Source organism: Sinocyclocheilus rhinocerous, unplaced genomic scaffold, assembly GCF_001515625.1.
Source record: "Sinocyclocheilus rhinocerous isolate Xijiao unplaced genomic scaffold, SAMN03320098_v1.1 scaffold3667, whole genome shotgun sequence".
Lineage (NCBI taxonomy): Eukaryota > Metazoa > Chordata > Actinopteri > Cypriniformes > Cyprinidae > Sinocyclocheilus > Sinocyclocheilus rhinocerous.
Genome location: NW_015635956.1, coordinates 74722 through 101860, shown reverse-complemented (window position 1 = coordinate 101860; position 27139 = coordinate 74722). Strand labels below are relative to the sequence as shown.

The 27139-nt window shown below is 36.7% G+C and overlaps 1 protein-coding gene and 1 long non-coding RNA gene across 2 annotated transcripts in view; one reads left to right on the top strand and one right to left on the bottom strand.

Moving 5' to 3' along the window:
• The first annotated feature begins 2705 nt into the window (after positions 1–2705).
• On the top strand, positions 2706–20421 carry LOC107747498 (inactive phospholipase C-like protein 2). Its single transcript, XM_016562035.1, has 2 exons — positions 2706–3211; positions 17901–20421. The coding sequence occupies exons 1-2, from the start codon at positions 2987–2989 to the stop codon at positions 20394–20396; spliced, it is 2721 nt and encodes a 906-aa protein (XP_016417521.1). The 5' UTR covers positions 2706–2986; the 3' UTR covers positions 20397–20421.
• A 5483-nt stretch (positions 20422–25904) lies between these two features.
• The window catches only part of LOC107747500 (uncharacterized), a 21018-nt gene continuing 19783 nt past the window's right edge, over positions 25905–27139 (bottom strand). Inside the window, exon 4 of the long non-coding RNA XR_001640813.1 lies at positions 25905–25914. This is a non-coding gene — a long non-coding RNA (uncharacterized LOC107747500). The remainder of the gene's footprint in view (positions 25915–27139) is intronic.

The window sequence follows — 27139 nt, the reverse complement described above, 5'->3', positions numbered from 1 at the left end:
ACACAGCGTCTCCCTGACATGGCTGCATCAACACTGCTGTTCCTGAAACCACACCTTCTTTCTTTGCGTGCACATTTGGGCGGCATTATGCTAATATTTCCACATAGTGAGGTAGATATGTGGGGGCATGTTAGAATAAGTCGTTTTAGGTAGGTGTGTTTGACTCTTAACTTTTATAAAGAATATCTCTTTGGATTTGAGACTTTAGTCTTTGCAACTTTACAGATCTTCTTTATGCACCAAGAGCTTGTAACACTCCAAAGAGAAAGGAAAACTTGAAATCGCATCATATGACCCCTTTAATGTAGTGTTTACTAATTATAATTAAAATAATTGCACTTTTATACATTTTTATTTAATTTATTATACTTACAGACTGCACAGTTTACAGTAAAAACTATATATACTCACATAAAGTTAATGTGAATTGAAATTAGAATGAAATTATAATTAGATACAGGCACATATTGTTAATTACAGAGCAAAAGTACATGTTGTTTCCTGATATTCACAAATCAGGAAACATCACGTACTTTTGCACTGTAATTTTTGTAATACCCCAACGGTCCAGCAGGTGACTCTATTGCACACTATATGAACGACACAAATGTTTCATGCTTCCTGTCAGAAATTATTAGAATACTCGTCTTTTCCTTTCAGCTGATGATCTGTGTTAGAGGTGCTGAGAGTGTGTATGACCGCACATCCATGTCTGCCGTGTTCCTCGAGCGTGTGCGGCTTTCACCTGCTTGAAAGCTACTTGTTGAAATGTGCATGAAAACACAATGTGAGGAGGCGGGCTTAACTGCTCAGGGTGCTCAAATAACAAGCAGGCTTTCATTTGTCACACTGTCTTGGCTGGATTCAATGCTGGGAAAATAAAAAAGCAAAATCATGCAGTCATGTGTGTCCAGAGTCCAGTCTTTCCATTTCCATTTATAGTTATATAGTTGCTGAACATCTACTCACCCTCAGGCCATCCAAGATGTAGATGAGTTTGTTTCTTCACAGGAACAGATTTGGGGAAATGTTGCATTACATCAATTGCTCACCAATGGATCCTCTGCAGTGAATGGGTGCCGTCAGAATGAGAGTCCAAACAGCTGATAAAAACATCACAATAATCCACACCACTCCAGTCCATCAGTTAACATTGTGTAAAGCGAAAAGCTGTGTGATTGTATGAAACAAATCCATCAAGACGTTTTCAAACCTTCAAGCCATCACTTCAGGCCAAAATGGGTTCATAATACTGATTCATAATACTGATTCTTCTAGTGAATAGGTCAAAATCCACATACATATTTGTTTAGAATGTGTTTCTATCATATTTGGGGTTTTATACAAAAATGCATAGTTGTCTACCAATCTACAGGTTATTCTACTCATCTGTAATCAAATTTGGCATATATCTATGGAGTGTCATTACTTATAATCATCATAAACTCTGAATTCAATATGGCCACCTGAGGCCAAAGAAAATGGCAGGGTGTGGCATAATCTACTCACAGCAAGAAATCCTTTGAAAATTTCCTTCATGAATTGTATAAATCCTTAATGGCTGGTGGTGACTTGATAATTATATACTATTGGAAAATGTAAACATTGATGTACCCGTGCAACTGATAACACTGATACTCACTTAAATAGCTCACAAACCTATCTAAAACAACATTGTGTATTCCTGCATCTCCGGTCTCACCAAAAAGTATTGCAAAAATAATAATAAATGCACAATGAATATTTTTAATATGCATGACTATTTACGTATTCAACTGAACTAACATACGGTGGCTTCTGAACATCCTGGCCAACTCACATTAACTACTAGACGCCATCTTTTCATATTTGTTGAGATGATTTACTGCACAAAGAACAGATTTTTTTTCAGCACATTTTTGACTATTAAGCAACAGCAGCAAGTTGTTAACAGCCATCTGTCTTGACATGCATGCATATTCCTCTAAAAACATGTTTAATTGTTGTTATGATTATTAAGTAATCTGTATAAATTAAACTAGCTACCTTACTGTTGCTTAATTTGATTACTTAGAAGAAAAGCATCTTTAACTTACTGTACATCAGAACATATTTTATACAGCTAATATCGCTAATATTTTTCTAGGATGTAGGGGTTTATCAATGCATTGTAAAACGGTGTGTTTTTTTTTATTTATAGCTGTTAAAACAACTTGCTCAAATACAATGACAAAACACACTTGTCTGGAGAATCCACCGTTACAGCTAATATCGCTAATATTTTTCTAGGATGTAGGGGTTTATCAATGCATTGTAAAACGGTGTTTTTATTTATTTATTTATAGCTGTTAAAACAACTTGCTCAAATACAATGACAAAACACACTTGTCTGGAGAATCCACCGTCATTATACAGTTTAGTTGCCTTTTGTCTGAACGTATGACAGAATTCATAGAAATTATCTTAATCAAGTTTTGAAGTAGGATTCTGAAACCAACGTGCTTGACAACAAACATTTCTTGAATTGTGTAATACAAACTTGTGACTCCTAACAGCTATTGAGATAAAGTACATGAGAAGCGAGTTTCCTGAATTTCCCCATGTGACAACTTGCCCCGGTCTCCCTGCAGCATGTGTTCTGACATGTACAGTATGCACTTCCATGTAAGCCTTATCTGATCATGGATCTGCTGCGCGCGGTGTATTGTACCGATGTGAAGTGAATTCGGCAGATGGCAGTATCTGTCAGACGCGTGAGCGCCTCAACAATGACACTCGCAACACTGTAACACTGAAACATTCGAACGCGGTGCGCGCAGATACAATGTATCGAACCCGACAGATGCTGCCGAGCCGAGGCAGAAACGCCGACGAGAATTAAACCTGCGATGGCTCTCCATTTCTCTCTCACGTCTCTCGGGGAGCTCCAATCGCTCGCTACTCGAACCGACAGCTAATACTGCCAGGCACAGGCTGCGGCTGCAGCTGCGTGCGTTACACGGGGCTCATGGCGGAGTTTGTCGCCGAGAACTGCGGTGTCTCATCGCCGAGCGCTGGCGGGAAATCCGCCCAGCCCGGCGATGAGGCGGACGGCAGAGCTGCGAGCGAGGTGTCGGTCTCGAACGGGGACTGTGGACTGTGTGCACCCGAGAACCAGGGGCTCGAGACGGCCAACGCGTCTGTGGTGCTGGACGGCAAATCTGGAATACCACGGAAGGCCAGTATTATTAAGGTAAACGATCAACGCATCGGCGTTTTTCTCATTTGTGGGCTCTTTTTTGTGCCAAACCTCGCCCTGATACACGGCTACATCCACAGGTTTGTGGGGGCTTATGGTACGGATGCACAGAAATCACAGCCCACTGTGAACATGTCATTGCTGTTTCCTCCGGATCATGTGTTCTTTTCCAGCGTTTTGCGATTTCGTGATGTACATCAGTCAAGATGAAGTCACGTGCATTTCTTTCTTTCAACTAACTAGCTTCTGTGTGTCTTATATGACTAGTTAAGCAATCGGCTGTATCTTTTCAGGGATCTGTGGTTCACAGGTCAACTGTTCAGTCTAGTTGTTGCTTCTAATCCAATTTTAGTTAAAACTGCTCATTGTTTCCTCTGTTAACAACCCCATTAGCTACTGGTATCTATTGCAGCTTTACTAATACTTGTTAATGAGACAAATAACATATAACCTAACTGATATATTTTCTTATGTCACTATTAATTGCGTTTTGTGCTTGTCATCATTAATAGTAAAAGTGGAATATGCAGCAGCAGCTAGTTGAGTGAATAGTGGATTTCTGAACCACATAGAATTGCGTGGCAAGCATTGGTAATTTGTTACCAGTAGCATTTCAACAGTTAGTTATCAATAGTTAGCAAAGGAATATGTGCAAATGACTGTACTACTAACTATGTAGTTCACTGTAATGAATGTTGAAAAGACCTCACACAAATTACATTTTATGCCAATACATGTCGAAATGGACTCGTACGTCGCATTTTATGCCATTTCTTAATGCCAGTGCCGTTCCAGACTTGTTTAGTTCAGATCATATCTGTGATATTGAATCAGAATGTTTGACACATATTTATTGCGTGTATGCCATGGGTAAAGATACTGTTTAGGTCTCTGAATTTATGAAGCACAAGTTCTTCTTACTAAGCTTTTTATTGTTAATTGAGCAGTTGCACATCTTCTTCAAGGCCGCTACTGCTTTAAACATGTTTTTACAGTCTCTAGCGAGAGGCAAATTGACCGCCGTGCATTTGAAGTTTGGGATGAATTATTCCAGTGAATCTTCCAGGGGCCTCTAGCGAATTTGTTGTACGTTACTGGGAAATTTTGACCGTTTACTGTAGAAAGCTGTGACAGGAAATATTGCTCTACTTCCCCATGTCAACTGTTGTGGCACCGTTTTGTCAGTTCCATTTAAAGGTAAAGACTTTAAGCAGCACAAGTTTGCCCAAACAGACGGACAGATGACATTTTATATGTAGGTCATCATACGGTTGTCGAACAGAACCGGTCGGCCACTGTTGCTTGGTAGCTTCAAAACAGCTTCTTCTTTTACTCTTACTTTTATTTAGTTTTGGTGGCTCAGTAACATTTATATTTGTGCCATCTGTGGTCAAAGTCCTGTGCTGAAGCTGGCTGAAGGCAAGAATGTGACAAATGTCGGATGGCTTGTTTAGAGGAGAGCTTACATGTAGAAGAGGAAATGCTTTCCCTCAGCTAAATTTGTTTCACTCAGCGTTGCTTTTAGTTCCTGTGCCAACTAGGGATGTAACGATTCACTCAACTCACGATTCGATTCGATTCACGATTATTATAATTTTTTTTAACAAAATAAGATTGAAGACAAATTATAAATTAAATGTGTCCTTTTATTATTGCTTGGACAAAATGTTGCACATTTCTTTGTGAAATTGAAATATAACACTGCAGATTCACTCTCTGCCAGCAGGTGGCGCTTAAACCGTTTCCTGGTTTCCGCTGTAAACAAAGCAGCGCTGCACTTATGAACTTTAATATGCATTATACAGAGGCAAGATGAAAAGAAAAAATACCATCTAAACTTTTCTAAAGACAGTAAGTTCCCCTCAGACATACATTCATATAAACTCCTACACCTAAATGAATCGCGATTTGTTTAGCATCTCAACCGATTTGATTCGTCACATATTTGAAACGATTTTCAACCGGCTCGCAGTTAATCGTTACATCCCTAGTGCCAACTACAGTGTTTCCTGTAGAAAGATTTTCAGTGTGTTTCTCAGCTTAGTCAAATCATGTGGTTAGAACGATCATCTCAGGTGAACCACAGAGACGTGAACAACCTTCTGTAAGCATCATTATACTCACTGTTTCCTGCATTGTTTTCACAACAGGAGGCCTATTTTGGGTGTGACAACATACTTAACAGAGACTGTTATATATATATATATATATATAAATCATTAATTGAGTCAAGACAAAGTGTAACTTATTTCTGTGATCAAAGCTGAATTTTCAGCATCATTACTCCAGTCTCCAGTGTCACATGATCCTTCAGAAATCATTCTGATATGCTGATTTGCTGCTCAAGAAACATTTCTGATTATTATCAATGTTGAGAACAGTTGTGTTTTTTTGTGGAAACGGCAATATTTTTTTTCAGTGTTATTTGATGAATAGAAAGTTCAAAAGAACAGCATTTATTTGAAATTGAAATGGAATTAGTTTTATTTTTATTTTTTTTCAAAATAACTCATGAAAGCTCAAGAGAAATTGTTTTGTCAAGATCTATTTTGCTACATTAAGATCACAAGAAAAATATGTCTTGATCTCAAGAAAATAAGACTGAAAAATAATAAAGTCTGGTCTCCGTGGGCTTCCATATGTTTGAAAACACTTATTTCTACTATTTTTACATTTTTGTTAAGTCCTGCAATGGCCTTTGAAGTAGGGCTGTGCGATTAATCGAAATCGTCATAAAATCGTGATTTGAGCTTGCGCAATTTCTAAATCGCTTTATAGCACGATTTTCCGCGCCCCCGACCTCCCGCAGTATGCTATCCGAACCAATCAGAATGCAGCGCGCCTAAATGGAGCACGAGAACAGAACAGACCGGGCGGGCATACAAACGTAACCCCAGGTTCACAAACGCCATCTGTGGTGCGTATTTTTTCCGCGCCCATGTTAACGGATCAGAGCGTTCACACTGCACGCGATTGCGGTCCGGCAGTGCGCTCCAGGAGCGGTGCGTCTGCAGCAGTGCTGCGATCGTTTCCGCACGGAATCTATTTCTGCTGTGCTGCACGTGCTGAATTAAAGTGACAGCGCATTATTCGCGGTAAAAATTAACATGGATTGACACGGAAATTTTGTAATTACACCATAAATGCATATAATTAAAGTCTACTGTTTCACAGTCAACACATGGCTTTTTGGCTAGATTTAAAACAAGGAAAAGTGCACTTTTAGATAAGGCAATAATAGATGGCACTCGTGGTGGTAGTTAAACAGTTATATTTATTGAGTTTAAACGTGAATATGTCTATGAAAGATTGTATTACTGTACTGTGATAAAAGAGTATCACAATGCTGAAAAAGCATTTTCAGAAACAACGTTTGGATTTGAAATCAAAATAATGGATAAATGTTGTGTTTGTGGTAAACAGCCGCGGATCAGAGCGGACTGCAAACGCGTCCTGTGCGAAAGCAAAATGAGTCCGTGCTGCTTCTGCACCGCATACACATACTGTATACGCACTGCAGACAGAGCACGTGTGAACTTGGCGCTACAAATCTAGTTCAACATCTGAGGCAACGCCACAAAGAGCTCTATGCATGGCAAAAAAAAAAAATTCCCTGGATACGGGATTTTTTTTTCTGCCATATGTCTATTCTAGAGACATTTTGTTACACCTTTACTTAGTGATTATTTTGCTTTATGTCTGTTCTAGAGACATGTTACAGCTTTTTGATAAAGCTCTAATTGGTTTTCTTTTGGAAATATGTTTCAAATTCACACTGAATGCATTTATGACTGTAAAGCAAGTCTGTGTGTGTCAAAATCGTGATTAAAATTGAAATCGCAAAATTGATCAAAGAAATCGCGATAGGTTTTTTTGTCCATATCGCACAGCCCTACTTTGAAGTCTCAGTACCGCTGTTTGACACTGTCCTAATCTGATGAATGAATCAGCACTACATGTTTTCACATAAGATTTCACACAGCTTCAGTTCCATACTGGAAACTGACTGACATGTGGATGGAGTTGAGAGACGCTACCCAATCATTACGCTCAGAAATATACTCGCTTTTTTTGGTTCTGCACATGTAATGCATTGCACATGCATTAACTGCCACATCTCCATCAAGATCCATCATGTTAATTTGATAGTAATGGTAGTTCATGTAAATTCGGGCGAAACTGTTATTATGCCAATTTTCTCTCTGTATAAATTGCAATTTTACATTTCAAGATGCATTGTAGCTTTCAAGAACCAGTCGAACACCTGCGAGTTGGACACCGCAGGGGCTTTTGTAAGCATGCAACACAATCATTTTCTACCAGATTCACTTTGAACAAAGAATCAAAATGAAGTGGAATTTCCACCAGAGGCAGAAAGCGAATGAAAACGTCCAGTTGCATGCATTTCTGTGCAGCAGGTAGCAGATACCTGTGAGTAATTGCTTGTTGAAGTATTGTTGATGTCCTAATCTGCGGTTTGGTATAGCATGTTTTCTTCATTGCTGTCAGAGGATGTGGTTTCATCGTTAACATGACATGTTCTGTGAAAGTGTCTCTGAGGGGCGTAGGCTGCATTAAGGCTGGGGCTGAGTTCAGATTTAGAAACTAACAGCATTGAACCAGTGCAAGGTTATGAGGAAATTAGTGTAAATCACTTATTTGAGATGAAAACAATGACCTGACAGTAATTTGAGGGCATCCCTGTTACTATAATGAGTTGCTATTTTTATACTTGAGCAGTATAAAACCCCCTCGTCCTTAATTTAAAATTCTACTGACTGATAGCAGGTGCTGATATGAGTGTTGTTTTTACACACTATCTCTGCTGTGTTCCGTAGAGCCATTATTCTCTTTCATTTGACTAAAACAGCAGGTTTAAATGGCTGTTACTGCTGACGTGGGGATTGTGACAAAGAGACTATTCAGACCAGTCTGTGCCCTAAAAACACTGGCCGTCAGCCTTTTTCTCTTGCGTTCAGCAGAATGGAGTTGTAAAGTTGGAGACGGTGTCTGATCAGCAGCTGAAATCAGTCACGATCCAGCATCGGCACACCACGGATGACAATATTTATCCCATTGAAACTTTCCAGGCATGCTGCAAGAATAAATCAGTCTAAATGGAGCTTTCAGGAGTAATTAGAATTTTCAGAACAAAGATTTTACATTAGAAATGAGCCTAGATGAGCAGCGGCGTGTTTATGGAGAACTCTATGGAGTATAACATTATATAAGTTTGGGGTTGATGAGATTTTTTAAAGGGTTTTGAAAGAAATGCTAGTTAATGTTAATTGCATTGGACTACAACAACGACTACAACTACAACTGACTACTACCAGTCAAAAAATTTTGAACGGTAAGATTTTTAATGTTTTTTAAAGAATTCTCTTCTGCTCACCAAGCCTGCATTTATTTGATCCAAAAATACAGCAAAAGCAGTAATATTGTGAAATATTTTTACTATTTAAAATAACTGCTTTCTATTTGAATATATTTTAAAATGTAATTTATTCCTGTGAGTCAAAGCTGAATTTTCAGCATCATAACTCCAGTCTTCAGTGTCACGTGATCCTTCAGAAATCATTCTAATATGCTGATTTGGTGCTCAAAAAGGCCTCAGGTTTTGAGTGAACATTGCCAAAATTATCCATAAATATAGCTTTTTTCACTCAAAAAGGTGAGGTGTATAAGCTCAAACCAATGGGGCCTACGATCAATCAGTTCCAAAAAGAAATACAAAAGCTGTGCTAATTGAAAGAAAACAAGTTGACAAAAAGATTGAATCCAAGATTTGGTGATAAATATAGCATAATGAGAGATTTCCAAGCAATTTTTACATTTTTGACCAGGAACACCAAATTAGGTAAAGGATTTCAGCACAGCACAAGGGTTAAAGATACAGTAAAAACAATAATATTGTGAAATATTTTTACAGTTTAAAATAACTACTTTCTAGTTGAATATACGTTCAAATGTAATTTATTCCTGTGATCAAAGCTGAATTTTCAGCATCATAACTCCAGTCTTCAGTGTCACGTGATCCTTCAGAAATCATTCTGATATGCTGATTTGCTGCTCAAGAAGCATTTCTGATTATTATCAATGCTGAAAACAGTTGTGCTGCTTTTTCAGTTGTCTACTTTTTTTGTGGAAAGTTCAAATGAACAGCATTTATTTGAAATGGAGATCTTTAGTAACTTTATAAATGTCTTTAGTGTCACTTTTGATCAATTTAATTCTTCCTTGCTGAGTAAAAGTATTAAATAAAAAAGAAAGTACTGACCCCAAACATAGTAATCATGTAGTGAATTTGGTCATCCCATCCCCCTCTGTGTTATAGGACAAGTTGACATCACTAGTAGCGTTTTGTTGATGAAAGCACCGCTGTGTCCGCTAAAAGGTGTGGTGCACATTAAAAAGGTCAATGTGCACTTTGTGCTAAACACTTGTGTGTTAAACGAGTGAACTCAGTGCTAGCTCCGCCACGTTGTTCATGATGTATTCATTGGATGTGGCGTCATTCAGTCTCGCTCTTTATATAAGCCACTTGATATGGATTAGATAGAAACCAGGCCTAATAGGCATTGCAGAGACAGATAGCGGTTGGGTTCGACTCGGCATTCACCGAATGCTTCATTTACACGCTCATCTGGCTATAGAGCAGAGATCTTAACTAAGTGCTGGTGTGAACTGAGGTCACACATTCAGTGCTTTAAACTAATGCCTCTTGCTGTATGTGAATAAATCAGAAGCTTGAACTGCTGTTTAAATATTAGACACATTTGTAGATGCACCTCGGCCAGTGACGCTTAAATGAAACATTTATATATGTGCTAGAAATAAATATCCAGATCTTTTTTTCCATATGTTTTAAACGGCTTCTGAAAGTAGTTTTTTATAAGAAAGTACTTCTCTTTTATTTTTAAAGATTGTACACAAATAGGGTGAATCTCACGCATAAAGTCATATTTCACTTCAAAATCAAGAAAGAGAGAAATTATATTTTATGTAAAGAAAATTTGCAGATTTTTTCAGGAACATTGAGATTTATTATGTTGCAATGTTGTTTTCATGACAGTTAAGTACATTTTCCTCCAAATTCTCATATATGTAACAGGTTATATATAATGAGGTCTTATTGTAAAGTGATACCTATTGGTCTTTATAGTTCTTTTGCACTTTAATCTGTGTAAAACTTTTGACTTTATACATTTTTCTGTATTGCTTTATTGCTAAATGTTCAGTTATTTTTGTTATAAGAAAAATTTTATTACACCTGTTATACTGTATTATGACAGCACTTTTTTTAAAAACTACATTTCAATATCGTGATAATACCGCATACCGTGATAAAAGCATTAGCAATTAATCGCAACATGAAAATTTGATACCGGCATATCCCTAATTGCATTCATATTATATTATTTAAATTTAAGTAATTTTTTCTTGCATTTTTTTCAAGATTATTTTATAAATATGGAATGTTCAAAAGAACAGCATTCATTTGAAATAGAAATATTTTGTGACATCATAAAAGTATTTACTGTCACTTTTGATCAATTTAATGCATCCTTACTGAATAAAAGTATTTCTTTCTTTCTTTCTTTCTTTCTTTCTTTCCTCAAACTTTTTTTTACATTGTCATAAAAATAATTGTACTTAAATGTTAATTAAAAAAGCTTAATTTTTAATGCAAAACATATATACTTCCTTTTGCTTTCTGGGGGGGAAAATGACACGTTCTTGATGGGTTTTGTCAGAGTCACCCCTAAACGTTTCTTTACACTGATTAAATAGACATATTCTTATTCAGCATACATTTTAAAAGCCTGTGTCAGTTCAGAGGATAAAGAAGAGCCGCCCAGCATGGTGCATTTGGATTTGATTTTCATTTTCATCAGAGAACACTTTAATTGGACGCTTTCTTCACAGGGAAAGCGCTTGTGTGCGAAAAGGGACAGCCGTGATAGAAGTGCAATAGCCACCCTGTCAGTTCTTTACTCTGTAATGCAGGACTTAATTAGCAATCCATGCCGCCATTATTGAGCTGAGAGGAACACTTCACATGTTTTATGAGCGTCTTGAGAAGAACCCGCTGCTTTGCGGTGTGCGTAGGAGGTTAAAGCCGGATCATGATTCACTGGACGTGTCCCATAGACTGGCTGAAGATCCTTTAAGCTGAGAAAGCACAACTTTTGAAAGTTTGTGTCCTCAGATGTAATTCATTTGAGATCTCTGTTGTGAAGTCGTTCAATCAAAAATCCCCTCAGAAGTGATACTTTAAAACTTGCGGTCGACTGATATTGATTTTTGTGATGGCTGATGCTGATATTCTAGACAGCAGGATGGCAGATGGCAAATAAATAAATAAATAATCGCACAGATTAATTTAAAGACAGTAATAACACATGCATAAATATATCTGAAATTAAATGTATATTTATTTTATACAATGTTTACTAAATTGGAAATAAATTAATTAAAAATAATAAATAAAAAAATTATTTGAACTTGATAAAATATCGATAAAATAGATTTATTTAGATAGCAACTTCTTGATTCTGTAATCCTAAATTGTATTTATTTTATATAATATTTACTAAATTATAAATAAATAAATAAATAAAAAAATATGAAAAAAATCATTTGAACTTGATAAAAAATATTGATAAAAATGATAAAAAAATATTTTTATTTAGATAGCAATTTCTTGTATCTGTATTCAGAGACTTCTTTAAATGATATAAATTAGGGCTGCACGATTATGACAAAAATCATAATTGTCGATTATTCCCTTGAAATTGTAATTGCGATTATTAATTGCGATTATCACAATTTACATTGAATGATGTTTATACCATTGTTTGATGCAACTGCATGCCGTATATTTTTTATGAAAATAAACAAGCTGAAAACACTAACTGAAAAACTTTTAGTGCTTTTCAATAGTATTAAGCCTCAAATGTCAAATATACATCGGATTGGTTTCTTCTTTAAATTATAAAATATGAGTGGTATTATAATGTTATACTAAAACTAAAATTAAAATAATGGGAAAAACGCTTAAGATAACATGTAGAAAGAAAAAAAATGCATCTTAAGCACGCAGAATAACATAAGTGGACTTAGAACTGCCGCTGACATGTCTTGCATGTAGCCGGTTGCAAAAAAAGTGAAGTAGGTTCTGAGAAAAGCTTGTGCAGCATTTGTTTTCTCATGCTGCTTTATTTTTCCATTCTGTTATCTAATGCATATTTAATTGTGGCTTAGGTGTCCAAAAACTTTTCAGGGTCACTGTATTTCATGCCCAAATCACTGGAGAGGCTTTTAAAGCGATATTACCCGGATGTTGTGGTGCTATTAATGCGTGGAGTGTATTAGAATCCAGCAGATGTCAGCCCCTTTTCTCAGTAAAGCACTACAATCTGTACAGCAATGTAATCACAAAAAGTGACATATTGAAGACTAGCAGATAAATAGCATCTCCCCGGTGGATATCTGCAAGGGATGTACAGTTCACAGCGGTGCAGTTAGCCAGAAAAAAAGCTTTCAGTCCACTAGGGATTTATAATCAGGTGGGAACGCGGAATGGTCCCTTATCAGTCAAACACAGAGGACATTTTGAGACAAAAATACACTGGAAATCCCTCTGTTGGATTATCTTAATGATTTGTCCCTCGTTCTCTTTAATCCCTCAATTAACGTGTGCGCTTTTATCGCTCCAAAACTTTCATTCGCATGTGTTTCGAGCAACTGAGGAGCTGGCAGCCAAAAGAGCGACAACAAGCTGCTTGTGCATCATTTATTTATTTGTAACGTGCTTTGAAACGCTTAATTGAATTATGATCACAAATTCCCTTGTTGTTTTTTTTTCCATTAAAGTTTTTATTTTCGTTAAAGTAACTGAACTTTTTGTTTGATGCTGTTTTAAATGTTAATATTTTATTGCACGGTTAATAAGAGAATAATATAAAAGAGTTGTACTTTTTTAACACCAGAAATTACAGGTGAATAGGGTAAATATTTTAGTAAATAAACTGATATCATCATACTTTCCCCAGTTTATTAATCACAGTGCATTAAGACAATTGTTTTGTACAAGTTTTCTGAAATATGTTTACTTATGCAAATAATGCTTTATCTAATTAAATACGACACTAATTTGCATACCAGATTATATTACCAGAACAGAAATCTGAATATTGGATATAAAGCCGGGTTCAAATTTCTTGTTTCATTTTGTTGACATATTAGAGCTAAAGAATTTTAGGGTTTTGGATTTCTTTTTTTTTATCATTATATAAATCAGAAAATAAATCACAAACTTTTTTAGTAATAACATGTTATATAAAAGAACAAAAACCTTCAGAATATAGATAAATAAAACCATAAAGTGAGATTGGAGTGAAGTGGAGATTTGACTAAAACTAATTTTGAGAAAAAAGTCTTTAAACATATGTACTGTAATTGAAATCTACATAATTATTATTAATTGTGTAATTTGGATGAACAAAGACAAATTAGAACCAGAATAGCCCAAAATGTCTTAAAAATAGCAACCCTGAGTTTGAGGAATAATATTAATATGATACTATTAAATTCACATGAATTAAGAGAGGTGTTGTAATAATGTAAAATATGTGAAAAATAATGTGTTTTTCGAACAACCTAGTATGAGAGCCTGTTCTAGTACACCCCCAAAACAAAATCAAGACTTTGTAAAAGAGCATAATAGGACCCCTTTAAATGATACTTATTTCAAATCACAGAATTCTTGAGTACTCTTACCTAAATCTTTATTATGATAATGTCATTTGAACGTTGGCTTTCAGGCGAACCATAGTCAAATTGTGTGCATTAAAACAATGAAACGGCTGACCTGATCCCAGCAGGCCTGAAAAGAGCTCATTATGTAACTGGCCAGAAATAGACTTTTTAACGGAAATAATAAAACGGCTGTTTGAACGCTGAGGGTGGTTTACAGCATTGTTTTTCTAGCCCGGGGATGTGAGGGTGTCCCTTACTCGCCGTAAGGAAATCCTCGGGAAGGACGCTCCGCCTGGACGACAGAAACCTCCCCTGCGTGTGGCTACATTTAAAGGTCACCGCGTGTCAAACCTCTTCCCAGACAGGACCTTCCGCATTTTTCCCCAGATCAGGCGGATTATATTTAGTCATGCGGTTCGGCTTTTCCCGTGAACGTTTAGGTAAGACTACAGTAGGTGGTTAGTCAGGGAGATTCCTTCATGTTCTCAATCTAAACTATTACATTAGTCCTGTTTGTTTACACTGCTTTCACTTTCAGTGCTGCTTGGAAAGGGGAATTTTATAGGCCTGTCAAACAGTTGCCAAGTGCCAACCAAATGCCATGTGACTAGATAAAATTCAGCTAGATTACTACTATAATATAATATATTATGTATTCTGAGTGGTTGTTTAATGGCCCAAGTGAAAAGTGTATGTGATATACTGTTCAAAAGTTTGGGGTCAGTAAGATTTTTATTGATTTATTCAGCAAAGATGCATTAAATTAATCAAAATTGACAGTGAAGACAGAATGATTTCTGAAGGATCCTGTGACACTGAAGACTGGAGTAGTGATGCTGAAAATTCAGCTTTGATCACAGGAATAAATTACATTTTAACAAATATTCACATAGAAAACAATTATTTTGAATTATAATAATATTTCACAATATTACTAGTTTTATTGTACTTTTAATCAAATAAATGCAGCCTTGGTGAGCATAAAAGTAAAAAAAAAAAACATACTTTTGAATGTTAGTGTACATTATTTAGTCTTTGACTTGACCTAACTGAAGTGAATTTCAACAAACAGGGAAAAAAAACAAACTATAAAATGTGGATAAGATATTCTTAGTTCTGAGCTGAGTGCTGTTTGAAGAGGACCTGAAGCGACTCTAACCTCTGATGGTGGTCTGTCTCTCACGATTGATCTTGCCAAAGGCTGTTATTGGTTGTAGATGTGGTCAGCGGTGCTGTCATGTGTGACATGTTATTTTTGTCACTGTCTAAAAAATTATTATTTTTCCTAGTTAGTCATTTCCTGGACGTGTCAGTCATTCAGCATGAGCAGAGGGGATTAATGCGTAAGATAATATTTCGACTAATTCCTCAAAAACTTCAGTGTTTTTCATAAGACTTGAAGAATGTACATTATGTAACAGTTGACCGCTGTTTTTCCAGGCCTCCAGGCCCTCACACAATACCCTATCAAGTCTAGCAGAAAACACACTTTTGTGCTGGATAATTAACTACATATACATTGATTTTCTGACTAAATATTTGCTAAAATGGCTGACTGATTGTTAGTAAACTCTGGTTTTCTGGCACTTTGAGTGGTGTAAGTGAATTGAACCAGATCGTAGGATGCAAAAAGGAAATATATATATATATATATATATCATTTTAAGAGCAAGTGACCGCACCGGCGCCTCCATCTGTCATGCTGTGAGCGCGCGACTGTTCAGATCCACACTCCACACAGACACTTGAACTGCGCACATTTTTCTAGGTTAACATTACATTGAGTGGCCATGTAAAGTTGCACGCATAAAGCTTGCCACAGCACACCGGCAGAAGTAATGATGAATGTGTCAGGGAAAAACAGTAAGATTAAACTAACTTGAACTGCGCACATTTTTCTAGGTTAACATTACATTGAGTGGCCATGTAAAGTTGCTACTACTTACATATTTCAGATGATAAGCCATATTTGAGGTCGATTAATGATGGATTACAAACGTTACAAAATCCAGCAGTTAACGATCTGTCCGTCACGGACTGCGTGACCTGACCTCACTACTTTTTTTTTCTGCGACTAAGGGACTAATAAAATGTTGGTCGACCAAGCCTCTTCTCGCCATCTAAATGTTAGTCGACTATTAGGGGGCAGCCCTAATGATTACTGTGGGTTTATTCCCTCCAACCAGAATTAGTTTAACCTCCAAAGCTCAGTTGTTTCCAACAGGAAGGCACATTTCCTTTGACCCAGCTAGAATAAATTTCCAGTGGGCCAAAGCCATTGACATTTGCATGGGCCATTACTCTCAGTAAGTGCTGCAGCTCCAGCACCTGCGCGGCATCATATTGAGAGAAGGTCGGATGGATGGGGGCATGAGGTTACCATGGGACAGTGTTTGATGATGGGTAAAAATCTGTCAGTGTCGTGTCTCCGTGTCTCTTGGGGTCATGGTCCCCGGAGCAAACTCTACAGTTTCTGCTCAACCAAATATTATTTAGCCTATTCTGAGCATTACACATGCTTAAAGACCTAAACCTTCTCAGTATTATTTTGTGCATAAACTACATCAGTATATTTTTATTATTTTGTTATTTTATTTATTAATATTTGACTAATCTGACTCCGTTGTGGTATGCAATGTCCAATTTTTATGATCCAGTCAATTTCAAATAGATAAAACCTTAATTTTTCCTCATTGATCACATTTTTTTAAAACCTGGAAATAAGTCAGATTATGGAAGTCGTGTGGGATTTAAATAACCACGTGAAGCACGAATGGCTGTTTGTAGATAATTTATTCAGCTTTATTGACTTTATTCAGCTTAGGTGTGCAGGTTTTGTTTTACAGGATTGCATACTGCTGATTCTTTTGGAAACTAACAATGTTCAACATTTTTTTTTAGGCATTTGGCACTTTTTTGTGTACTTTCTCACTCAAAATACTTTTATGTAATTGCAATTTTTTCATAAAATACAGATATATGCATGTAATAAAGTGATATTTGCATGGTGTATTTGTCAGCAATGTTATGAGTAAAGAACTTGGCAGTACAGAATGTAATTTAAACTCTGCATGCATTATTTTTTTTACTGTATGTCCTAATGCAGTGTGTTTGTTTAATAAACGGGCAAAAAACAGATATTCTGCTGTAAGCAGATATGTGATAGAAATAGTGCCAAGAACATTTAAACTTATATTGCATTTTTCTTAGGCCATAAACACCCCAGTGAAGACTTAACTTCTCTCTCATGATGAAACGGTTGTAATTATTTTCTTAATTAAGCCTGGTTTAGCTCATTCTGTTCCTGCCTGTAGGCTCAGGGTGGTATAAAAGTAAAGGACACATTGATGCTCTTTTTCGGTCACAAGACCAGCAGTGATTACAGCACACACCAACAGAGGTGATGCAACAGGAAAACTCTAGTTTGTATTGTCATTTTACCCATTTTATGTTACTCTTTTAACATATTTGAATATGCAGATTCAGTAGTTTATATTTTAAAGTCAACATGAAATTACTGTAATGCACATTACTGGTCTTAAATATGCAAATGATGTGCTTAATAAATATGCAAATGTGCATTGATGTAAATCTATAGGCTATCCATGTGAATTTTTATTGAAACGAGTTATAAACCTCACAGGTGTCTAATCAACAATTTAGGTTAACAAAATAATGTTTATTTATCAAAAATATTTAATAAACACAAGTAACCTCATGAAATTAGTATAAAATAATAAATAATCAAATTAAAAGTTTATACAGTTTGTTTTTTATAATTTAGCTTGTTTTCTAAAAGTTTGGTTGAAAAATTATTGTTGAAAGTCCAAATTTTATGCCTCTCCATAAATGTGTTCATCATATTATACTGTCGCTGTCAAGCAAGTCAATACTGATGATAAATTGCTTTATTTTCCAGGATGGTTCCAGGCGGTGCAAGGAAAGGAAAAAGACGGTGTCATTCAGTAGCATGCCAACAGAGAAGAAGATCAGCAGTGCAAGTGACTGCATTAATTCAATGGTGGATGGGTCTGAACTAAGGAAAGTACGCTCCAACTCCAGAGTCTACCACCGTTACTTCCTCCTAGATGCCGACATGCAGTCTTTGCGATGGGAGCCATCCAAAAAAGAGTCGGACAAGGCCAAGATTGATGTAAAATCAATTAAAGAGGTGCGAACTGGTAAAAACACGGACACCTTCAGGACCAATGGGAATTCGGATCAGATTTCCGAGGATTGTGCGTTCTCTATAATCTATGGGGAGAACTATGAATCACTTGATTTAGTGGCAAATTCAGCCGATGTAGCAAATATATGGGTGACTGGACTCAGGTACTTAATATCATACGGAAAACACACTCTTAACATGATTCAGAGCAGTCAGGACAACATGCGTGCGTCCTGGCTGGGCGACCTCTTCGACGAAGCCGACGTCATTGGCGGAAAATGCATTAGTCTTTGTTCGGCCGTGCAGCTGATCAAGAAGTTAAGTCCTGGGCTGAAAAATGTCAAGATAGAGCTGAAGTTCAAAGAGTTGCACAAAGTGAAAGATAAAATCGGTTCCGACGTGACCAAGGAGGAGTTCATTGAAGTCTTTCACGACCTTTGCACAAGACCAGAAATCTATTTTTTGTTGGTGCAGTTCTCAAGCAACAAGGAATTTCTTGACACCAAGGACCTGATGATCTTTTTGGAGGCAGAGCAGGGCATGGCCAAGGTGAGCGAAGACATCAGCGTGGAAATTATTCAGAAGTATGAACCTTCGAAGGAGGGGCAACTCAAGGGATGGCTCTCCCTGGATGGGTTTATCAATTACCTCATGTCAGCAGACTGTCACATCTTTGATCCTGAACAAAAAATAGTATGCCAAGACATGAACCAACCCCTTTCTCACTATTACATAAACTCTTCCCACAATACCTACCTGATTGAGGACCAGTTCAGGGGTCCGTCAGACATTACGGGCTACATCCGTGCCCTAAAGATGGGCTGCAGGAGCGTGGAACTTGATGTATGGGATGGGCCGGATAATGAACCGGTCATTTACACGGGCCATACGATGACCTCACATATTGTCTTCCGCAGCGTCATTGACATCATCAACAAGTACGCTTTCGTAGCCTCGGAATTTCCTCTGATCCTGTGCTTGGAGAACCACTGTTCCTTGATGCAACAGAAGGTAATGTTTCAGCACCTGAAGAAAATACTCGGAGACAAAATCCACGCGGATCCTCCCAACCTTGAGGACAACTACCTTCCGTCCCCTTCGGACCTAAAGGGAAAGATTCTTCTGAAAGGAAAGAAACTTGCGAGCAACTGCACCGGCTCTGAAGGCGAGGTGACGGATGAGGACGAGGGTGCGGAAATGTCTCAACGGATGAACAACGAGGGTGGCGAGCAGCAGACGGTTGTTCAACCCAAAAAGTTCCAGCTTTCCAAGGATCTGTCCGACTTGGTAACCTTATGTAAGTCTGTTCGGTTTAAGGATTTCCAGACGGCTTTCCAGAACCAGAAGCACTGGGAGCTCTGCTCCTTCAATGAGGTCTTTGCCAGTCGGTGTGCCACTGACCACCCTGGTGACTTTGTTAACTACAACAAGAAGTTTCTAGCAAGGGTTTACCCAAGTCCAATGCGAATTGATTCTAGCAACATGAACCCGCAGGACTTTTGGAAATGTGGCTGTCAAATAGTAGCAATGAACTATCAAACACCGGGTCTCATGATGGACCTCAACATCGGCTGGTTTAGACAAAACGGGAACTGTGGGTATGTTTTACGCCCAGCGATCATGAGGGAGCAGGTGTCTTATTTCAGTGCCAATACTAAAGACTCTGTTCCGGGAGTGTCTCCACAGCTCCTTCACATAAAGATCATTAGCGGACAAAATTTACCTAAACCCAAGGGCTCAGGCGCCAAAGGCGATGTGGTAGATCCATACGTTTATGTTGAAATTCATGGCATCCCTGCGGATTGTGCAGAACAAAGGACTAAAACGATCCATCAGAATGGCGACAACCCCATCTTTGACGAAAGTTTCGAGTTTCAGATAAACCTTCCGGAACTGGCAATGGTGCGCTTTGTTGTTCTGGATGACGACTACATTGGGGATGAGTTTATCGGTCAGTACACAATTCCGTTTGAATGCATTCAGCCAGGTTTCCGCCACATTCCCCTGCAGTCGCTGACGGGCGAAGTCCTTCCACATGCCTGGCTCTTCGTCCATGTGGCCATTACTAACCGTCGTGGTGGGGGTAAACCTCACAAAAGGGGGCTTTCGGTCCGCAAGGGTAAAAAGGGTCGGGAGTACGCCACCATGAGGATACTTTTCATCAAGGCTATAGATGAAGTCTTTAAATCTGCTGCACAGCCACTTCGGGAGGCCACTGATCTCAGAGAGAACATGCAGGTGAGATAACACTTACCTCAATGAGAAACAAAGTCGTGACTTGTTTTTTACATGAATGCCATAAAGGCTCAGTGTGAATGCAAAGATCAAGGTGAATATTGTAAAATCAATTCTAGTTGATATTTCTCCCCAAAATCTAAGAATAAATAAATGAGATATTTAAAAAAAATATTTTGACAAAATAACATATTTTGCATAATAATATATATATTGCATTGCAAAAAAAAAAAGAAAGCAAAAAAAAAATCAGAAAATCAATTTTACTTACTATATATACATATAGTCTTCAATTAAATTAATAATAAATTATTTTATTAAAAACATGATACCAGTCATTGGTGTCATAAAAACTGTAAAATGCTTTTGCATTATGGTCATGATGAGTCTTATTTGTAGGTTGATTAGGGAAAATATAATGTCATATTTCTTTCTTTAGATTTTTAGGTGACATATGACATGGACAGGTTTTGTGAGATTCACCCCATTCAAGTTATGCAAATGTCTCGAATCAGCGAATGTTTCGTTTGCAGCTTGCCAAGACGGCTTGCCCAACTGTATTTCAGTGTGACAAAAGTCTTCTTTTCGTAGCGTGAGAAAGTTTTCTCAAATCAAACTTCAAAAAGTCGACCCTGAGAAGGAAGCACAGCTTACAGGACGTTTATCCTCACAAGGCCAGGAGCACTTGAACTGAAACCTCTCTGGCACTGATAAACAAAAATGCTGATTTTAATCAGCTGCAGTTCCTCGATGTTGCACAACTTGTTGAACTGGTACAAAAAACATCTTGAAAATTGACCACAGACCCTTTTTTAGACACAAGAACTGAAAATATACTCATACATAGGCTACAGGTAGGCGAACGTCTCATGGATAAAAGGGGTTGGCACTACTATAACAAGAAGCACTGAGAAGATTTTGAAGTCAGGAAACGGTTTTTTTCTCTTCTTCTTAAAATTATACCGCAGATGGTGTTTCAAATTTTGTTTTGTTCATTGGTTTTTGGGCGGTTGCCTTTAGAATGAATATAGCAATCTTGTCAGAATGACCTTGATTCATACTTCAGGATCAGTGATGATCAAAAGAATATTTCAGTGCAGCTTCTTTATATTAATGCTTTGTAGGGCTGGAAAGCTAAAAGAAATGATTTCTCAATATTTTTGACTAAATAGCATACAGCTAATAAAAGGTTTACGACCAATGGTAAATTAAGTATATCGGCTTAAGAATCGGTTCCTACCAGTCGATCGCGATCGACGGGTTGGCGACCACTGATTTAAATGAACAGTTTGAATTGATTAACAGAAAGCATTCCAATTTTGGGGGGGGAAATTCACAATGTTTAGTTTTACAGTATATTGCTAGCAAAAACATCATGAATATATTAATATAACTCACATCCCTAATGCCTCAGTTATTTTACATTTAAAGGTTTTAGATCAGAGAATGGAGCAGTATACATAGTCCTCCTGCTTTGGTGTTTGCTTTATTTCAGCGTAAGCTATTCTATTCATAACAGTATTTTAGTAGTTCTGTTTACATTGCATTCTTCCTGTGGAAACAATTCCAGGCTCTGAGGCTGTGACGCTTCTGCTGCGTTCAGTAGTTATATGTGTCTCTGTTAAATATTGCTGTTGCTTGTGTCTTAAACTCACGAGAGGAGCCTTCACAAGAAAAATGGCATCTTCCTCCCACATTCAGAGCAGTGCATTTGTAGAAGAAACACTCACAAAAACCACTTCCTATCGCATTTCTTGTTAAATTTCAATGCAATTTAAATGCATAGAAAAACATTTAAAAAGTAAAGCATCCAGGTTTGTCGTGCTTCTTTTAGTTTCTGCACAATTTGGCCAAAATTCTGTTATTATATATCAATATCGCTTTATGTATTCAAAAAAAAAATTCTTCTTTAATATTGTCTTGTTTTCCAGTACAAAAACATTCTTATACAGTATGTTTACATTTAGATACATTTACTTGAAAAGCAAAATGACTTCCAGAAAACAAGACTTAATATCTATCAAAATTAAGTGAGTTTTTGCTTAAAACAAGAACAAATATCTTGTGTAAGAAAAATAATAATTGTTTCCCCTTGAATTAAGATTTTTTTCTAACCCCATTGGCAGATATTTTGTGTTGTTTTAAGCATAAACACACTTCATTTTTATACATTTTTCAGAAAACAAGATTTAATGTCCTAAGTCATTTCAAGTAAATGTATATTGATTTAAGAATTTGTAGATATTTGTACAAAAATATTAAGCAAGAAAATAATTTCTGCAGTGGATTTGTGGATTTTGATGGAAATTAGATTTAAAATAACTTAATAAATGTATTAGTAGCTTATAACACAATAAAATTAGCAAATTCCAGTACAAATATTTAAACATTCTTATAGATAAATATTAGATAAATGTATTATTAGATTATTAGATAAATGTATTTGAGATTTCAGATATATTTACATGAGAAGCAAATTGACTTAAATGTTTCTATCAATCTATCAAAATTAAGCAAGTTTTTGCTTAAAACAAGGTAAAATATCTGCCAGTGGGGTATGAATTTATTTATTTATTTTTTCTGTTTGAGAAGATTATTTTATTTATTAATAGTATTTAATTATTAAGATTATTTAAAAAAAATAATAATAATTTTCTTGTTTTAAGCATACATTATTTTTTTTATATGCATTTTTCAGAAAGCAAGACTTGTGTCTTGATTTATGAATGTTTAGATATTTGTACTGGAAAACAAGAAGAAAGAGAAATTCTGTATGCACACATTTAGTTTTCATGATTTCATGTAGCCTGAAGAGAAATAAAGTCTTTTTGGATGCATGTTGACTCAGATTTGATGAGTTACAATGATGCAACCATGAATAAAGCAGGTCTGTATCCATGGGTCATGACAATGAGTCGCAACAGTTTTTGTTTTTGCTTATGTTTGAATAATTCACCATCACAAATTGTAAATTCAAACTGCCCAGAGAATGTTTTTTGCAGTTTGATGAACAGGAACGGAATGAAAGTCTCCAAGCTCTTATTTCAGGAAGAACGCTGGAGCAGAGGAACACAACAGATCCATATGAGACCAAATTCCTCATATCAACATGTCAAAACCTGTGCTTATTTTTTCTATATTTTTTGGCTGTTGCTGTTGCCGAAATCTAAATAGCAAAGTGTTTATTGTCCGATGACTCGCATATATGAATGAGCTGAACGATATCCGTGAGGAAATGCCGCGCTGTTTGTGCACCAGTTGAACAAGGGGTTGCTTTTGTCCTCCTCCTGGTCCCCCGCTCTATAAATACCCCCTATAGTGGTTTGTCTGTCACCAAGGCTGCAATTTCGTCAGCCATTAGTAATGTAATGACAGTGGGCATGATGATGATGATGAGACAGCTGCTGCAGCTGTGTGTGCATGAGGCTACGGCCCGCGCCTCTGTCACAGCTACAACCAAAAAGTGGTGTGGCCTAGTGATTAAAGAACCAGTCACGGAAAACCAGGAAATATCAGGGGATTTTAAATGGGTTTCCAGCCTGGAATTTTCTATAGTGCATATATTTTTCTAGTTAGGCTCTTCTCTGAAATACAATTCTATTCTAAAGTAAGATTTTTGTTTTTGCATTTATTTCATGCAGTAAAATGCAGTAAAAACTGTAATTTTGTGAAATATTATTGCAAATTAGTATAAGCTGAATTTTCAGCATAATTACTCCAGTGAATCTTTAGTGTCACAGGAAATCATTCTAATATGTTGATTTGCTGCTCAAGAAATATTTCTGATTATTATCAATGTTGAAAATAGTTATATTTTTGTGAAAATAGTGATACTTTTTTTGCAGGATTCTTTGAGTAATAGAAAGTAGAGATGCACCGATCGATCGACCAGGGATCGGAATCGGCCGATTTTCCTCATGATCGGCCCGGATCGGTGACCGGCCGGTCAGTCTCCCTTCTTTCCGAATTCCGAGCCGATCCGTTTTGTTACCAGCGGCACAGGCAATAACATCAGCCGCGCATTCTCGCTCTCTTCTCTCCGACCACCCCTTCTCTACGTCTCATTCGCTCCGGTTAAATAGTGCTTGTATTGCGCATTATTTTTGTAATTTCCCGCAGGTTTCGCGCTTACACCAAACGCGCGCGCGCGCACCACCACTGATCTATTTTAGTGGAGTGCACAAGCCGCGCACAGTCTCAAAAAGCTTGTGAGCCACAAATATCTAAATGAGTGGCTAACTGCGCTAAAATGTTCAAATACATAAAAATGATGTCAAAATGCCCGTTTTGGCGAGTATCCAGTTAAACAGTCAATTTTGGAATGTTAAATAGTTGAGAAAGAGAATGCATGTTGTGTAACAGGTAGATTTTTGTTTGTATATGCTGTCAATTATAGTTCTTAGAAAGAAAATCGGAATCGGCAAAAATCGGAATCGGCAAAAATTGGTATCGGCAGATCACACTAACAAAAAATCGGAAATCGGAATCGGCCAAGAAAATTGCAATCGGTGCATCTCTAATAGAAAGTTCAAAAACAGCATTTATTTGAAGTGGAAATCTTTAGTAACGTTATAAACGTCTTTACTCTTGCATTCTTGCTGAAAAGTATGAACTTCTTAACAATAAATAAAAAAATTTATATAACTTTTGAACAGTTGTGTATGTTTACAAGCACTGCTGTTAAAAATATGAAATGAAAAAAATAAACAAATTTGTTCATTGACATCTAACTAATTGGTTGACTAGTCAACCTGTCAAGCATACTGATCCATCCTTAAACTATTTAATGCGCCCTTTCAGTATAAATAATTTTTTTTTAAATTTCTTAAAAAAAGAAAAGGTGTTAAATATACCAGATCGTCTGAGTTGGCTCTTGTCAATAAATGTGTCTGAATAATTTCGTAGTGAACTAATCCGAATTGATTTTTGGATGACTTGGATGTAGGGCTAGTTTGATAGATGCATTCAATTTGATTAAAATGCATTCATAAACACTCAGCCTTAAGTTACCACAAATGGGATGTGTGTAGTGTCACCTAACTAGATGTGAATTCTCACATTAACTAGTTGCTTATAAGCATGCATATTACTAGCATATTGGCTGTTTATTAGTACTTATAAAACATACCTTATTCTGCATGACCATATTTTAGATCTCTTAATCCTAACTCATTCCTAAACTTAACAGCTAGCTTACTAACTATTAATAAGCACCAGATTAGGAGTTTACTAAGGCAGATGTCATAGTTAATAGTAAGAATTGCACCTTACAATGAAGTGTGACTGATTTGTATATTTTCTGTAGAGAGTGTGAGTGGTGTTTGCCTGTGCAAGCCCAAATCTAGGTTCTTTCAGCGATTGTTTTGGTTGCAGATGAATGCAAACTCTGCATGGGTCTCCGAGTAGAATGGTGTGAAGAAATAGTTTTGACACTTGTATACTGTTAGCTTTCCTGTCTGCTTCTGTCAGGTCTGGGCGACCGTCGGCACGTGGCGAAGCCATCAGAAAGTGTGCGCTCCGACCCGACTTCCTGGAAAGTTGCCACAGCCTCGTGATTGATCGCAGTGAGAGGTTTCTGAGCACGAGCCATTGGAAAGAGATGCTGGCGCGAAACTAAAGCAGCTGTTCTCCTCTTTGTTGGCATGGAAAGATAATCTGGCCCTGACAAGTGACCCTGCAATGCTTTTGGCCACTATAGGGATGTACAATTCAATTAGACTGACCTGCGGTACATAAGGAACTGTGCCATTGGCAGTGCATTAAATTAAAGTTTCAGTTTATCCTTTTTTTCTACATCACAAGAGCCAGTAATTGCTCAAGACGACGAGCTCAGCTGATTCATTGTCATAGAAATTATACCACAAACAGGTTGCGAAAATCTTCCTTTTGTAACTTGTTTTCCAGACACACATTTCTGTACTTTCAAATAAGGGTAAAATTGACAAAAAAAATATTCCAGAAGGACACATTAAATTAAATTCAAAATTGACAGTAAAGGCATTTACTGTAAAATGTAGCAAAAGATTATTTTCTCAAATAAACAACTTTTCTATTAATCAAATAAAAATGTATCACAGTTTCCACAAAAAAAACAACACCGATAATATTAATAATAAATGTTAATAATAAATAAATAATTAATGCAGCATTGGAGATCAGCATATTAGAATGATTTCTGAAGGATCATGTGACACTGAAGACTGGAGTAATGATGCTGAAAATTCAGCTTTGTATCACAGGAATAAATTACATTTTAAAATATATTAAAATAGAAAACAGTTATCTTAAATTGCAATAATATTTCACATTATTGCTGTTTTTACTGTATTTTTAATCAAATAAATGCAGCATTGGAGAGCATAAGAATCTTCTTTCAAAAAAAAAAAAATCTACAAAACAGCCGTTGTTACCAAATAGATTCAAAATGTTAACTGCAGGAAGTTTCAACAATTAAAGCATGACTTCACATTTCCCACCCAGTTAGGTTTTGTAAGTGTAAACTCTTCCCAGAGGACTTTGTTTTTATGATACATGCAAGCATTTCAAGAGTCTAAAGGTCAGAACGAGCATATGCATAATCTGCATGAATAAACTTAAACCGAGGCTTGAGACTGAGATGAACTATGCTGGTAAATCATAGCACAGCTCATTTACATAGAGACGCATTAAAGGGTTAGTTCACCCAAAAATGAAAATTCTGTTATTAATTACTCACCCTCGTGTTGTTCGAAACCCGTAAGACCTTTGTTCATCTT

Bases quoted from the DNA above. Each gene is read 5' to 3' on its own strand.
- LOC107747498 (XM_016562035.1), top strand. From the start codon at position 2,987: ATGGCGGAGTTTGTCGCCGAGAACTGCGGTGTCTCATCGCCGAGCGCT. The intron at 3,212-17,900 runs GTAAACGATCAA...TTTATTTTCCAG, and splicing joins GGAAGGCCAGTATTATTAAG to GATGGTTCCAGGCGGTGCAA.